Source organism: Ixodes scapularis, unplaced genomic scaffold (assembly GCF_016920785.2).
Source record: "Ixodes scapularis isolate PalLabHiFi unplaced genomic scaffold, ASM1692078v2 PGA_scaffold1__304_contigs__length_218370807, whole genome shotgun sequence".
Taxonomy (NCBI): Eukaryota; Metazoa; Arthropoda; class Arachnida; order Ixodida; family Ixodidae; genus Ixodes; species Ixodes scapularis.
Window position 1 is genome coordinate 198,884,017 of NW_024609846.1, and position 12,056 is coordinate 198,896,072.

The window sequence follows — 12,056 nt, forward strand, 5'->3', positions numbered from 1 at the left end:
TCACAGAAAAACCCTCTCTCTTTGTTTCGAAGCATCCTACTGCCCTTGAAAACCTATACAGAAAGAAAAGACCGCATATCTCTGCGTCCAACACAATTGAGGGCATATTTATACAGTTCCCAGCACCTGTTATACAAATAGATTTTTTTATCACTCTTTTGACCGGATTTATTTCTCTTTTTTGGCAAGTACTATTTTTTTTGTATACTCCAGAAAGAAATTGGTACATTCGTCAAGGTGTTTCACAATTTCAGATTTGCAGATTTTAACCAAATTTAACGCTGATCTTAACGCCGATTTGCCGGTTTTAACGCCACCGCCCTTTTATGGTACACGGTTGTTCACGTACCGAACAAGTTCGGCTGACACATATGAACTCGCAGGATGTCGTAGACCACTGCTTCTTCACAATGGGTTGCTGGTTCTTTGCATCTTTTACGACACCCTCGCTGACCACCCGAAAAAGGAGTTAAAGTACTCAGTTTACAGTCATTGTTAAACACAACGTTTGTGCCATACGTTCCCGCCAAAGCCTTCAAATTATGCGAAAATGCATAATCATATGGCAAACAGACCCAGTTGTCACGGGCTCCATTTCCTAAGCTTCACATAATAGCCTTTGCAACACTCTCCATAACGTTCGTACAGTATATTGATTCGACATTTGAGACCCCTTCCTGCAAATGGTGGCAAGATGATCCCCTTTGGGTGAGAACAGTAGCCGGGGCGGCTGCACTCACCGAGCAACGCCTGAAGGCTGGTGCTGCACTGGACGAGCCTCTCGCCAGGGTCTGTTTGTGGGAAGAAGACGGATGCAGGGAGTCCGTTTGCCGCCGGCTCGAAGCGGAACCCCACGGCAATGAGCAGCTCCTTCCAGCCCGAGACGGGCCCCACTTTGCTCTCAATGGACTTCTGCGTGGTGTACATGGCGTTCTTCTGGCCCCTGTGGATGCGCTGCAGCGACTTCTCCACCTGCGGGCAACAGTGCCAAGCACTCGATCCGCTGCACTGGTTCGGCATCTGCCTGCTCGTCACGCTGCTCCACATTCCCCACAGTATGCCCAAACAAAATTATAATTCCTTCGGGAAATATTCAAACCAACCAACGGCATAAAAAAAAATGTCAGAAAAAGTGTTTTAAAATACTGTAAAACCCTTTATTTTTCGCGGCCCCTATTTTTCGTGAATTGGTCACGGAGGACATGGTCGCGGCCATTAAATTTTGCGAATTTCAGATTCCTGCATTGAAACTCTCAAAAACCGAAATTTTCACATGCCCTTAAATTTTGCAAATTTTTCAATTTGCGAAAATTAAGGACTCGCGGACATTAAGGGTTGTACAGTAACTTTTTAAGTTGGTCAGCTGCCAAGTCAATATGAAAAACATTGCATTATGGCTCTTTTTCTGAGATATATCTCGAAAACAGGTGTTTCACAATGTTTGGTCATGTTTTCAGTAAGGAAAAAGGCCTTGCATGATTATATTTTTTTCTAGGATGCTTAGGGCAGGAAGGTAGTAAAAAAATGCTAAAAAGCGTGTCTCAGATGGAGGGAGTGGTCGTACCAGGTGTAGCACCACCCGCAAGGCGTCCCTACACTTGTCGGGCACCTTGAGCAGCTCCACCAGGGCCTGCCCCATGAGCACCACCTGGTTCGAGAGGTGCACGTCGCTGCCCAGCAGCACGAAGCTGGCCCAGTTGGCCGGGTGGCCAAAGTGCTTCGTCGTCTGGATGGTGCACATGGCCTCGCTCAGGGCCGCACTTGCCCGCGAGCCCTGCATAGGGGGGACGCTCACATTACGTGTCCATGCTTCCTTCACCGCTCGTGGGGACGGGATCGTTGAGGCAGTCAATCTTACGCAATGGGAGGGAAGGGCTATGAAAAGAACTGATTGGTCTGGTGATGATTGCTGCCCTGTCAGCTTGGCGGTGAAATCAAGCACATGCACGGAATCAGGTGAAAACCAAATCAGGTGAAAATAACTAGTAGGCCAGCTTTTTGTGCGCAATAAAAATTTTTTTTAAAAATGTGCTTTACATTTTGTTATTTGTGAAACTTGCGATCGCTGGGAGGGCGATGAACCAGACTGTCCTCCCCAGTCACCAATGTTCGCTTATCTCTCGCCGTGGCTAAGTAACTCCATTCCTGCCAAGGTCAGGGCCCTACAATTACTACAAGTTTTTGAAACAAAAGCAAATCGTGTCAAAAATAGTGAGTGGGTTATCTCGCGGGAGGGTATACGTGCGAGCAGGAGGCGACAAAGCTGCCGAGTTGCCCACCTGCATGAGGGAAGAGTAGAAGGTCCGTAGCAGAATCTTGAGGGCGGTGTCGGGCACGGGCCAGAGCGAGAGCAGCACGCAACGGGCACCTGCCCTGAGGAAGGCCCCCGCCAGGGCCTCCAGGGACCGAGAGTCCACTTTGCCGTGGCACGAGCGCGTGTGGCACGTGCTCAGCACCACCAGACGCGCCCCCAGACGCAGCGCGCAGAGGTCCGCCGCCGTCAGCATGGTCGACTCTAAGGCGGGCCTTGCTCCGTCCTCCCCACCTCCGCCGTCGGCGGAAGCGGCGGCCGGCTCCTCGTCTTCGACAAACTCCGCTCCCGAGGACAGCACGACGCCGGGGACCTTCGGTGAGACGCAAGGGCAGTGGTTCAGTTATTGTTCATCGAGCGTGCGAGTACCAATGAATAATGCCAGTTTTCATTTGTTCGCTCTGGCAAATCTGGTCTTAGACTATGCTTCTTCGTCACTAAGCTGCCACTCCATGGCACTTGGGAAGGGCTCAAAAAAGAATGTTCCAACGCCACCCTTTTGAGTGCAAGTCTATTGTCTAGTTATGCTGGACTTGTACTCCACAGACTGACCAATTTATTATCTGAATGTCGAGCACTGTCAGTTCATTAAAGGGATACTGAACCGAAATTTCCAGCTCACAAAACAAGGTTGGATGGATAGGCAGGACGCTGCAAAACCCCAAAACATCCCTCATACAGCGATATCTCTGACGGATTGCCGTATTTTCGGAAAAAGAAGTGCGCAATTGAACACGGCCAACGAGACAAGTCGCGTCACGATTCTCATTCCCACTTCTCGCTACGTCCCGTCAAGCTGGTGAACCGAAGCGAGGAGGAGAGAAGCGAGGCCGCTTCCCCTCATTCTAAGACCTCGCTTGATTGCGCTCTTCTTTTCCAAAAGTACGGCCATTCGTTTGATATATCGATGTGTGATTGATGTTTTCGAGTTCGTAGCATCTCGTTCAACGCTTCTGCGGTTTTATTTTGCAAAATTCAAATTTCGGTTTGGTATCCCGTGAGCTCCGTGCCTTGAAGGGGCAGTGCAAGGATTTGAATGTTGAAAGAATTGGCAGTTTGCACTTTTTATATTGTTTCTGCAAGCCCAAGTGACCAAAAACGCATCACCTTTCCCTGAAAAACTGCTACCGTATTTACTCGCAGAATGAACACACTGTTTTTTCCGAAAAATCAATGCAAAGTTGGGGGGGGGAGGGCATTCATTAGGCGAAGTAAAATTTTTGCGTCCGTATTTACTCGCATAATGAACAGACCTTTTATCCTGAAAAATCAACATAACTTCTTATCTCTCTGTGTGTGCAGTGCGCAACCCCCTAACCAAACTGGGCTGTGCAAAGAAAAAAGAAAAAAAAAGCTTCTCTTTGTTTTGTTTTTTTTTTCTCTTAGTTCGGTGTTTTTTTTTATTTTTTTTGCCTCCTTTAGCAAGTTCTTTCTTTTGCTTAGGCGTTGCTTAGGCGAGGGCTTATCTTTCTTACCTCCTTGCGCGCGGCGCGCGACCCCGTCACCAAACTGCGCTGTGCAAAAAAAAGACAAAAAAAAAGCTCCTCTGTTGTTTTTTTTTTCTCTTAGTTCGGTGGGTTGTTTGTTTTTCTGTTGTTTTTCTTGCCGCCTTTCGCAAGTTGTTTTGTTTGCTTAGGCGAGGGCTTCTCCGCTTATATTTCTTATCTCCTTCTCTCTTCTCCGCGGCGCGCGACCCCAAAGCCCAGACTGCCCTGTGCAGCAAAAAGAAAGCTCCTCTCTGTTTTTTGTTTTTTTCTTGCTTCCGTTGGATTTTTTATTTTCTTAACGCCTTTTGCAAGGCGTTTTGTTCGCCCACGCTGCCCATGCATTCGCGACCTCGCTGCACCAGGATAGAAAAGTGTGTTCATTTCGCGTGCGTGGGGGGAGGGAGTCAAAAGTTTGACGTCCCAGTTGGGGGTGCGTTTAATACGAGTGAAAAAAAAGTCGAAATTTTGAGAGCCAACTTGGTGGGTACGTTCATTACGCGAGTGCGTCCATTGTGCGAGTAAATACGGTATTCTGCTGCGTAATCACAAAGCAAAAGACAAATTATTTTCCGATCTGCAGCCACCTGTGGTGGTTACGGGAAAGAAAATGAGAGCGTCTCTGGGGGATATGCGGAAGTCAACAAAACCTGTCCCCCTCCACTGCTACACTCGCCATCAGCCCCATGGCGAACTGTCCTTTGTGTCGATCGCTCGATTGAAAACCTTAATGGTTGCATTAAAACTTGGGTTTGGGCTAGTTGGTCCATTACGGAATAAAAGGTTAAAAAGCACGAACAAACGAGGACAATAAAGAAAAGCACCTGTCCTGTCGTCCGTGTTTCTTTATTGTCCTCGTTTGTTCGCACTTTTTAACCTTTTATTCCTTAATGGTTGGTTTGCACCTTTGGGCCGGGCATGCTGCGTCGCATTTCACTGTGCAGCACAGCACACTCAGCACGAATATGTCGGCCAGCTTTGACTCTCTAGGGCCACATTTTGTCCTTCTTGTCTTGTTTGTTCGTCCGCATCTGGAACGTTAAATTGTTGCGTTTGTTTGTCCTATTAGTTCACTCATGGAGAGTTGGCTTGCAGGTGCTTCAGCGTACGGGTTTCATGACCTTTCTGCCAGCCACACACACTTCCCGTGCTCCACTTTCTTGCGCAAATAAAGATGGATTGATTGATTGATCAAAAGAAGTGACGAAGAGCGATGCTGGGGAAGAGGGAATTGGTGATTGCGTTGGCACATACTTTTGCATCGGGCCAAGTCAAGTGCCTTGGCAATCAGGCTCTCATGCAACTTTCTTGCTTGGTGCATACATGTGTACGTCCGTGTGCAGTGTGCTATCAATGCTGGTAGAGGTGGCATTGCTGTGTGGCATGGACACACCCCGAACACGGAGCTCGAAATGGGACGCTCTACAAAGTCTGTGTAAGGCGTTCCATCGAGTCTTTATTTACTTGTTGGCTTTGTCATAAACGTTGCACAACCACGGTCACGCCGTTTCGGGAGAAGGAGCGGGTTCGCGGTAACCTTATTTCGATGGAGGCAGACTTTGACCTTACACTCCCAGGTCACATTCCAGGATACGGGGCGTTCGCTGACCTCGCAATCCCTCGATAGGTTACTGCTTGTGTTTTTGATAATCCGTACCTAGCACATTCCTCCGGAAGCAGCCAGGGCAGGCAGGAAAAACATCACGAGTCGGGGGCGTGTCACGCACTGCCTGGTTGAGGCAGTGCACGCCTTCTGTTATTTCTGGCACTGGCGCCTTCCTTGCGTACAGTTCATACTATCACAGCGTTATCTTCACGATTTTTTTTTTGTCTTAACGAGTTTTGTTGTTAAGTACCTAAAGCAAAGTTTCATTCTGTTATCTCTATCGTGCTCCTTTCGCACAAATGTACCCCCCTTTGGGGTCACGGAAATCGGAAAGGAAATCCGTAAACAATGTGAGGTGTCCTCCAATTGTAAGGTCTGTGGCCGCGTCATTCGGGTAGGATGAATGTTCGCGGATCGCGGAATCTGCATTGGGGTATCTGCAGGGGTGGGCAATCGCCCTGCATTTTTTTGGAAATAGATATTCGCCCAAAAAGTGGGGTGGACAATGACTCGGAATATTAAAGCAGCTATAAAGAAACTGTGGGGATATTCGGCATAAAGTATTTGATGTTGCTGATGGAACTGTTTTTTCGGAGCCCAACAGCACATTTGCTAGGCACAGCAGAAATATTGGCTTAGCCTCCTAATTGCTTAGCTTGGCTTAGCCCCCTCCTTATTAAAATTGGCTTAGCTTCCTCGATTGTGAGGCACAAGCCTCACAATTGACTTGTGCCACATATTCAAAGGGCAAATCAATTGATTTTTTTACCACTAACGTCATTGTGTTTCAAAGATGTCTTCTATATTTGTAATTCATGCTTAAACGGAAACTCCGCTCAATGCCAAAGATTTAGGGATAATGAGTGATTTATAGGGTTGTGCGAATATTCGAAATTTCGAATAGTAGTTCCGAATAATACACTATTCGATATTCGCTTCGAAAAGAACTGCACTATTCGCGTTTTTCGAAGTGTTGATTGTGGCGGGTTAGCCCCGTTGAGTGTGCTTCTTACCAAGCACCGGTGCGCTGCGGAGAAGCCAAACCCGTGAAAGTGAGCTCCCCGGGTGTTGCTTCTTTGCATTATATCGGTGCTCGGTAAGAAGCGCACTTAACGGGGTAACCCGCCGCGATGAACAATAGGGAGTTTTAGAATAACGTACGCAATTTTAGCGCACGCTAGAGCTAAATTTAGCGCTTGTATTAGAGCACGCGACACAAGAGCGTTTTAGAATAGCGTTTCTCCGTCGCAACGCAAAAACCCTATCAGCTCGCGCTTGCGACGCACCACCAAGATACAGTCACAATTTTTATTTCACACACAAAATGCTGCAACTTTAGAAAAAAAAAAACAACAAGTTTTTTGGTTCAGAGTACTAATTTAGATTTGTTTAAAACTGAAAATGCGACGCGAGCGGTTGACCGGTCGTGTCCGCTTGCGTCGCCTTGGCAAGTGAGGTGTCGTACTGACCTTCGCACATCGTGCCTTCGCCGCAAAATGTTTGCGCGTCGCAAGCATCAAGTTGTCGGTGATCATTGCCAAGCCGAGTACAATGTCGTCCCGTATTGAAAATCGCAGTCACTAGTTTGCCTCCGACGTCGTACTCACGACGCCGCCAAAGCAGCCGCCGACATTTTCCTGGAAGCTGCCATTTTGTTTAACTCTGCTCGTCTTGGCTTTAGCCAACTTCTCATTACGAATCCTCCTTGGAGAAGCGCAAAGACTGTTTGCGTACGCACGCTATTTCCGAGAAATAGCGCACGCTAAAATTACGCACGCAAAGCGCAAAACCTAGTTTGTGTTCGGAGCATGCGCAGTGGCGACGACGCTATTCTTTGCTTACGCAAAGCTTAAAGGGGCACTGACACATCAAAATCATATTTTTTTTTATTATCCGAAACGATTGAAAACGATGCCGGGACATTACCCTCAAAATTTGAAATTTGGGAATTCAGTATTCGTGAAGTAAAAAAACAATTTCCAAATGCCGAATTCGAAGTTCCCGCGCGATCGGCGCCGGTGCCTTGACGTCAAAAATTGCCAAGACCTGAGAGTCCCCTTTCTTTCACCACTCCCTGCTGTTGCCATGGCGACCCAAAGCAAGGAGGAAAGGAGCGAGCGGCGGCGTTCCGGCGGACCGGTTTTGAGCGGTGTCGCCTGTTTTCCGTTGGAGGATACAAATCCAGGAGACGGCACCACGACGAACTCCCGATTTTTGGTATTTCAAAAAGAAGGGCCGTACTGCGTTTGCAATTGCGTTAAAAAACATGTTTTAGGATTGCCGTAATTAAATGTGATAGAGATGTCGCCTACAAAGCTTCTAAATTTCATGATTCTTGACGTCACCGATCAAAAGAAGCGAGGAGGCGAGAAGCGGGAAAATCAAACGCCAAAAATAAAAAGGCGCGCGCGCGCGCAAAAAAATTTTTTTTCGCGATGCGTTTTTTTTTGCGTGTCTATGACTGCAACTTGCATCGTTTTAGACAATAAAAATAACTACGACCTTTGGGGTGTCAGTGCCCCTTTAAGCGTGCACTATTCTAAAACTCCCTAATATCGTAATTGCGTGCTTGGGATTCATTTTATGTCAAATCCGTCACTTACTTGTCATCCCAAGACATCAGACCTTCTGAGGTCACAGTTCATAAATATAGATAGATTAAACTTAGCTTATAAATGAACAAGTGGAATAACCTTCACAGGCTTAGCTGGGTTTTCGTCTAAGCATTATGCAATAGTAATGAATGGCGTGGAAAAACTATTCGATATTCGAATCAAAAATATTCGGCCAAAACCACTATTCGCTTCGAATTTGCTTCGAACTCGAAATCCACTATTCGCACTAGACTAGTGATTTCGCCTTAAAAAGCACTAGTAGAAGACACCACGCCATTTGCTTCGCGAGAAGTGGGATTGTTAGATCTAATTTTAAACACGAGCAGAAATCGAAAATGAAACTTCAGCTCTGTCCGGCAACATTGGCCTCGCGCCGCCAGGAACATGGCCATCACATGGTGCCAGATGTCACATGATCCTCTACGCAACGACGGGCAGGATTGGGGCGGGCGTGTGCCAGGCGCAGGTGTCGTCTGCACCGCACTCTTCACCACGTTTTGGTGTCTACGACATTCAACGACGTCTGCACAACTGCGGCACAAGTCTGTGCATGTGTGTCCGTAGTGTGGACGAAACTACAGGAGACAATAATCACAAACGGTGAGACGACGACGGCTGTTGCGACGCGGGAGACGACGGTCGCAGCGGGACCACTGCGAAATGGCAGAACGGCTCCCAAGAAGCGTGCTGCGCAGGCGCGTTACGTCAATCATATGAGCACCGCCGAGCACCGTGAGGAAACACTGCTGACATCACCTGTTTCGCTGGTTCGGAGAAGTAAAAACAAGCAAAATTGTGATGACGTTTAGCTCAATGTTGGCTATGTCCACACTGTAGCCTTCCCTGCACTGTTGGTTGCGTCTCAATTCAACCGTTCGAGTCGACCGATTTCGGCAACTTGGCGAGTTGACAAGTTTGCAGGACTGTTTAAGAAACATTTAGACAGAGCTAGGTCGTAATATTTGGTGTGTAGTCTTCCTATGTGATACTGAAGAGGACTGCATTGTTTTCTCGAAAACAAAAATGAAGCGGAGTTGCCTTTTAAGTGCACATTTCCGAAACATACTCAACCCATGGGCATTGTGAAACCGTTTAAAGCTCCCGAACAGCCTCGTGATCTTACTCCTTGTCAAGAGCTGCTGTTTGTCACGATCCAGGCAACCTGAGAAACTTCCATTAAAAAACTTTCAGCCTTTCTACTCTGGTGAAGAAGGAAGACCAGCGAGGCTGTACTATGGTCAGACGACCTCAAGGACGACTTCTTGGACGACCTCAAGGACAACGCCTAGGGACGACGTTTAAGACGACCTCAAGGACGATGTCAGAGACGACTTCTAAGACGACCTCGAGGACGATGCCTAGAAGACGACCTCAGGGATGACATCTAGACGACCTCAGGGACGATGTCTAGAACGACCTCAAGGATGACTTCTAAGACGATTTTGAAGACGTCTTGAACGACTTCTGGGACGACCTCGAGGACGACGTCTAGGACGACCTCAAGAATGACTTTTAGGGCGACCTCGAGGGAAACCTCTCGGACGACATCAAAGACAACTTCAAAGACGACCTCGAGGACGACCTCGAGGACAACCTCAAAGACGACTTCTAGGACGACTTCTAGGACGACGCCTAGAGAAATTTAGCCTTTCCACTCTGGTGAAAACCAGAACTGGAAAGGTTGCCGCCACCTATTAGAAGGCCGGCAAGCCGATTGTCTGGTTGCCGCCGTCGCTCATAGATGGCTGTAGCTGTCCAGAGTTTTGTGTCGACATTTCTTTGTGGGGGACACGATCCTGGGGAAGCTAGCCCTTAACAGCTAGCTCCGCTGTAAAGCGGTGTCCGTTCCACCTCAGTCGGGCAAAGCCAAACAGCGAAACTATGGTGCATAGAAGGCACCTTCAACTGGTGCACTCAGCCTCCTGCACCACCCAGCACACATAAAAACTAGCCCCACAACAGTTACAGGATGTCAGGATGGCCGTTAATTGCAAAAAGTTTAGGTAAAAAAACTGAATGCTGCTGTAGCGTTCCACCTGCTATCTGCCAAATCTTGTACGAAATAGTAAAGCAGAAGGGCCTCTTTCCAGTTTCACCGCGCGCTGTGTACAGCAGAGGCACGACAGCGGTGGGCAAAGGGATCGCAAACGAGGAATCGGTAAACGTCGGAGCTCCAGGCACCGGAGTGAGAGCCCCGCGGAGGAAAATCACTGACCTTCCAGGAGACGTGCGCTGAGAGGTGGACGCACTCGGCCTGCGAGAGCCGCCCGAGGACAGCCTCCTTGGTGGCCTCCGCGCCTACCAGCGCCTCCCCGCCCAGGATCTCGGCCACCATCTCGGCCTCCTGCTCCGCGTGCGGGATCTCGGCACACCCGAGCCACTCCAGCGTCCTCCGCGACACCCTGGGGTTCCCGACAACCAGCGACGCCAGCCGGTCAGCCGGCGAGGGGTAGTGGCCGTGGTGCTGCTGCCTCGCCGCCTTGGCCCGCTGGCCCGCCCTGAGCACCGAGAGCGACGGGAGCACCGTCAGGCTGAACCGCTCGCACAGGTACTCCGTGGATCCGTTGGCGCGGAGCATCGCGAACGGGACGAGGTAGAGGTCCGCGTCGGGGACGACGAGCAGGTCGCGGCCGGCACAGCGGCAGAGCTCCTCCTCCGAGTGTCCGATGAGGAGCTCGTAGAGTGCGTGCAGGGATGGTGGCCCGGGCCAGTGCGGGCGTGGGGCACGCATGCTGCCGGCGCGGCTGGCCGGGCCGGAGGTGACGCTCACGCTGCCCACGCTGAACAGGCTGCTCAGGCTGTAGTTTGAGCTGTTCAGCAGGTGGTTGCGGTTGCCCAGGCGACTGAAACCGCCGGTGCTGTGGCGTTCGGGGTCCTGCAGAACCAGGGCAACATTCGGAGCTTGGACCGTTTTCCCCGTAAACAAAATTACTTACGAGTTCGCTTGAAGAGCGATCTTTTGAGCGGTAGGAGCAAACACGGTGATGTAATAAAAGCACTGTTTCTGTTTGTTGTATTTTGAACTTTGATTCTCAAACTCAGTGACTCTAGTGGAAATGTTTGCCGCCTGTTAGCCCACAGTTTAACTTACTACCGTAAAGTTCCGAAAGAATGCCTACCCGAAATTAATAGATTAATGGTGAAAAACATTGGGGTGGGCTATCTTTGAGGATGCCACAGCAAAACCTTATCAAAAATTAATGATAAACACCTCGGCACTGGCTACAAACCATGTGATGCGTGAACCGATACAGCAGATCGCGGATATCGCAAATTCGCGTTTGACGATGCAATAAACACGCGGGAATTCACTACGAACTCTTGTGTCACAGGAAAGCCTACCGCAGGTTGCGGACGCAGCAGATTCGCATTTCACAATGCGAAGGACCCGCGGAAACCCGCCGAGAACTCGCATCTCACTGGAACGAATACCACAAATTGCGGACGCAGCAGATTCACGTTTCATGGTGCGGTGAACAAGCAAAAACCCGCTACAAACTTGCCTGTCATGAGAATCAATGTCGCGCGTGCAGATCGCGGACGAAAACATGGGAGTCTGCTATAAACTTGTATGTTACGGGAACGGATACCGTCAATTGTGGACGCAGCAGATTTGCATTTCACGGTGCAACAAACACGCAGGAACGACTCGCGCGTTACAAGAGCCGATGTCGTGCACGCAGGTAACGGACGAATGCGGGAACCTGCTACGAACTCGCTTGTTAGGCGTGCCGGTACAGCAAATTGCACGGTTGATGCGATTCCCATCGGACATCGCGTGACGCTGAACGGGAATCGGGAAGCAGGCAATGTTTCGGCATTTTTATGTTACAGATATTAAGCCAGAAAAATGAGATGAGCGATCTCTCAGGGACGGGCATTCTCTCAAAACTTTACGATAAATGACAATAATGGCAATTGCAAACAGACTACGATATTACCCGCAGCGAGGTGATGCAACAAAAGCTTGAAAAGTAAAGAGAAATTGCCATTTTTAGATACATACAAGAAAATGTGGCTTTGACGCAGGCAGAAAGCAA

At 49.0% G+C, this 12,056-nt stretch overlaps 1 protein-coding gene across 1 annotated transcript in view; it reads right to left on the reverse strand.

Annotated features, from left to right (window-relative positions):
- LOC8037513 (tetratricopeptide repeat protein 28) overlaps positions 1 to 12,056 on the reverse strand; it is an 81,745-nt gene that overhangs the window by 8,111 nt on the left and 61,578 nt on the right. Inside the window, exons 17-20 of the mRNA XM_040216212.2 lie at positions 10,232 to 10,891; positions 2,280 to 2,624; positions 1,565 to 1,774; positions 741 to 972 (exon numbers count right to left, since the gene is read on the reverse strand). Coding sequence (XP_040072146.2) covers positions 741 to 972; positions 1,565 to 1,774; positions 2,280 to 2,624; positions 10,232 to 10,891 — 1,447 coding nt within the window. The remainder of the gene's footprint in view (positions 1 to 740; positions 973 to 1,564; positions 1,775 to 2,279; positions 2,625 to 10,231; positions 10,892 to 12,056) is intronic.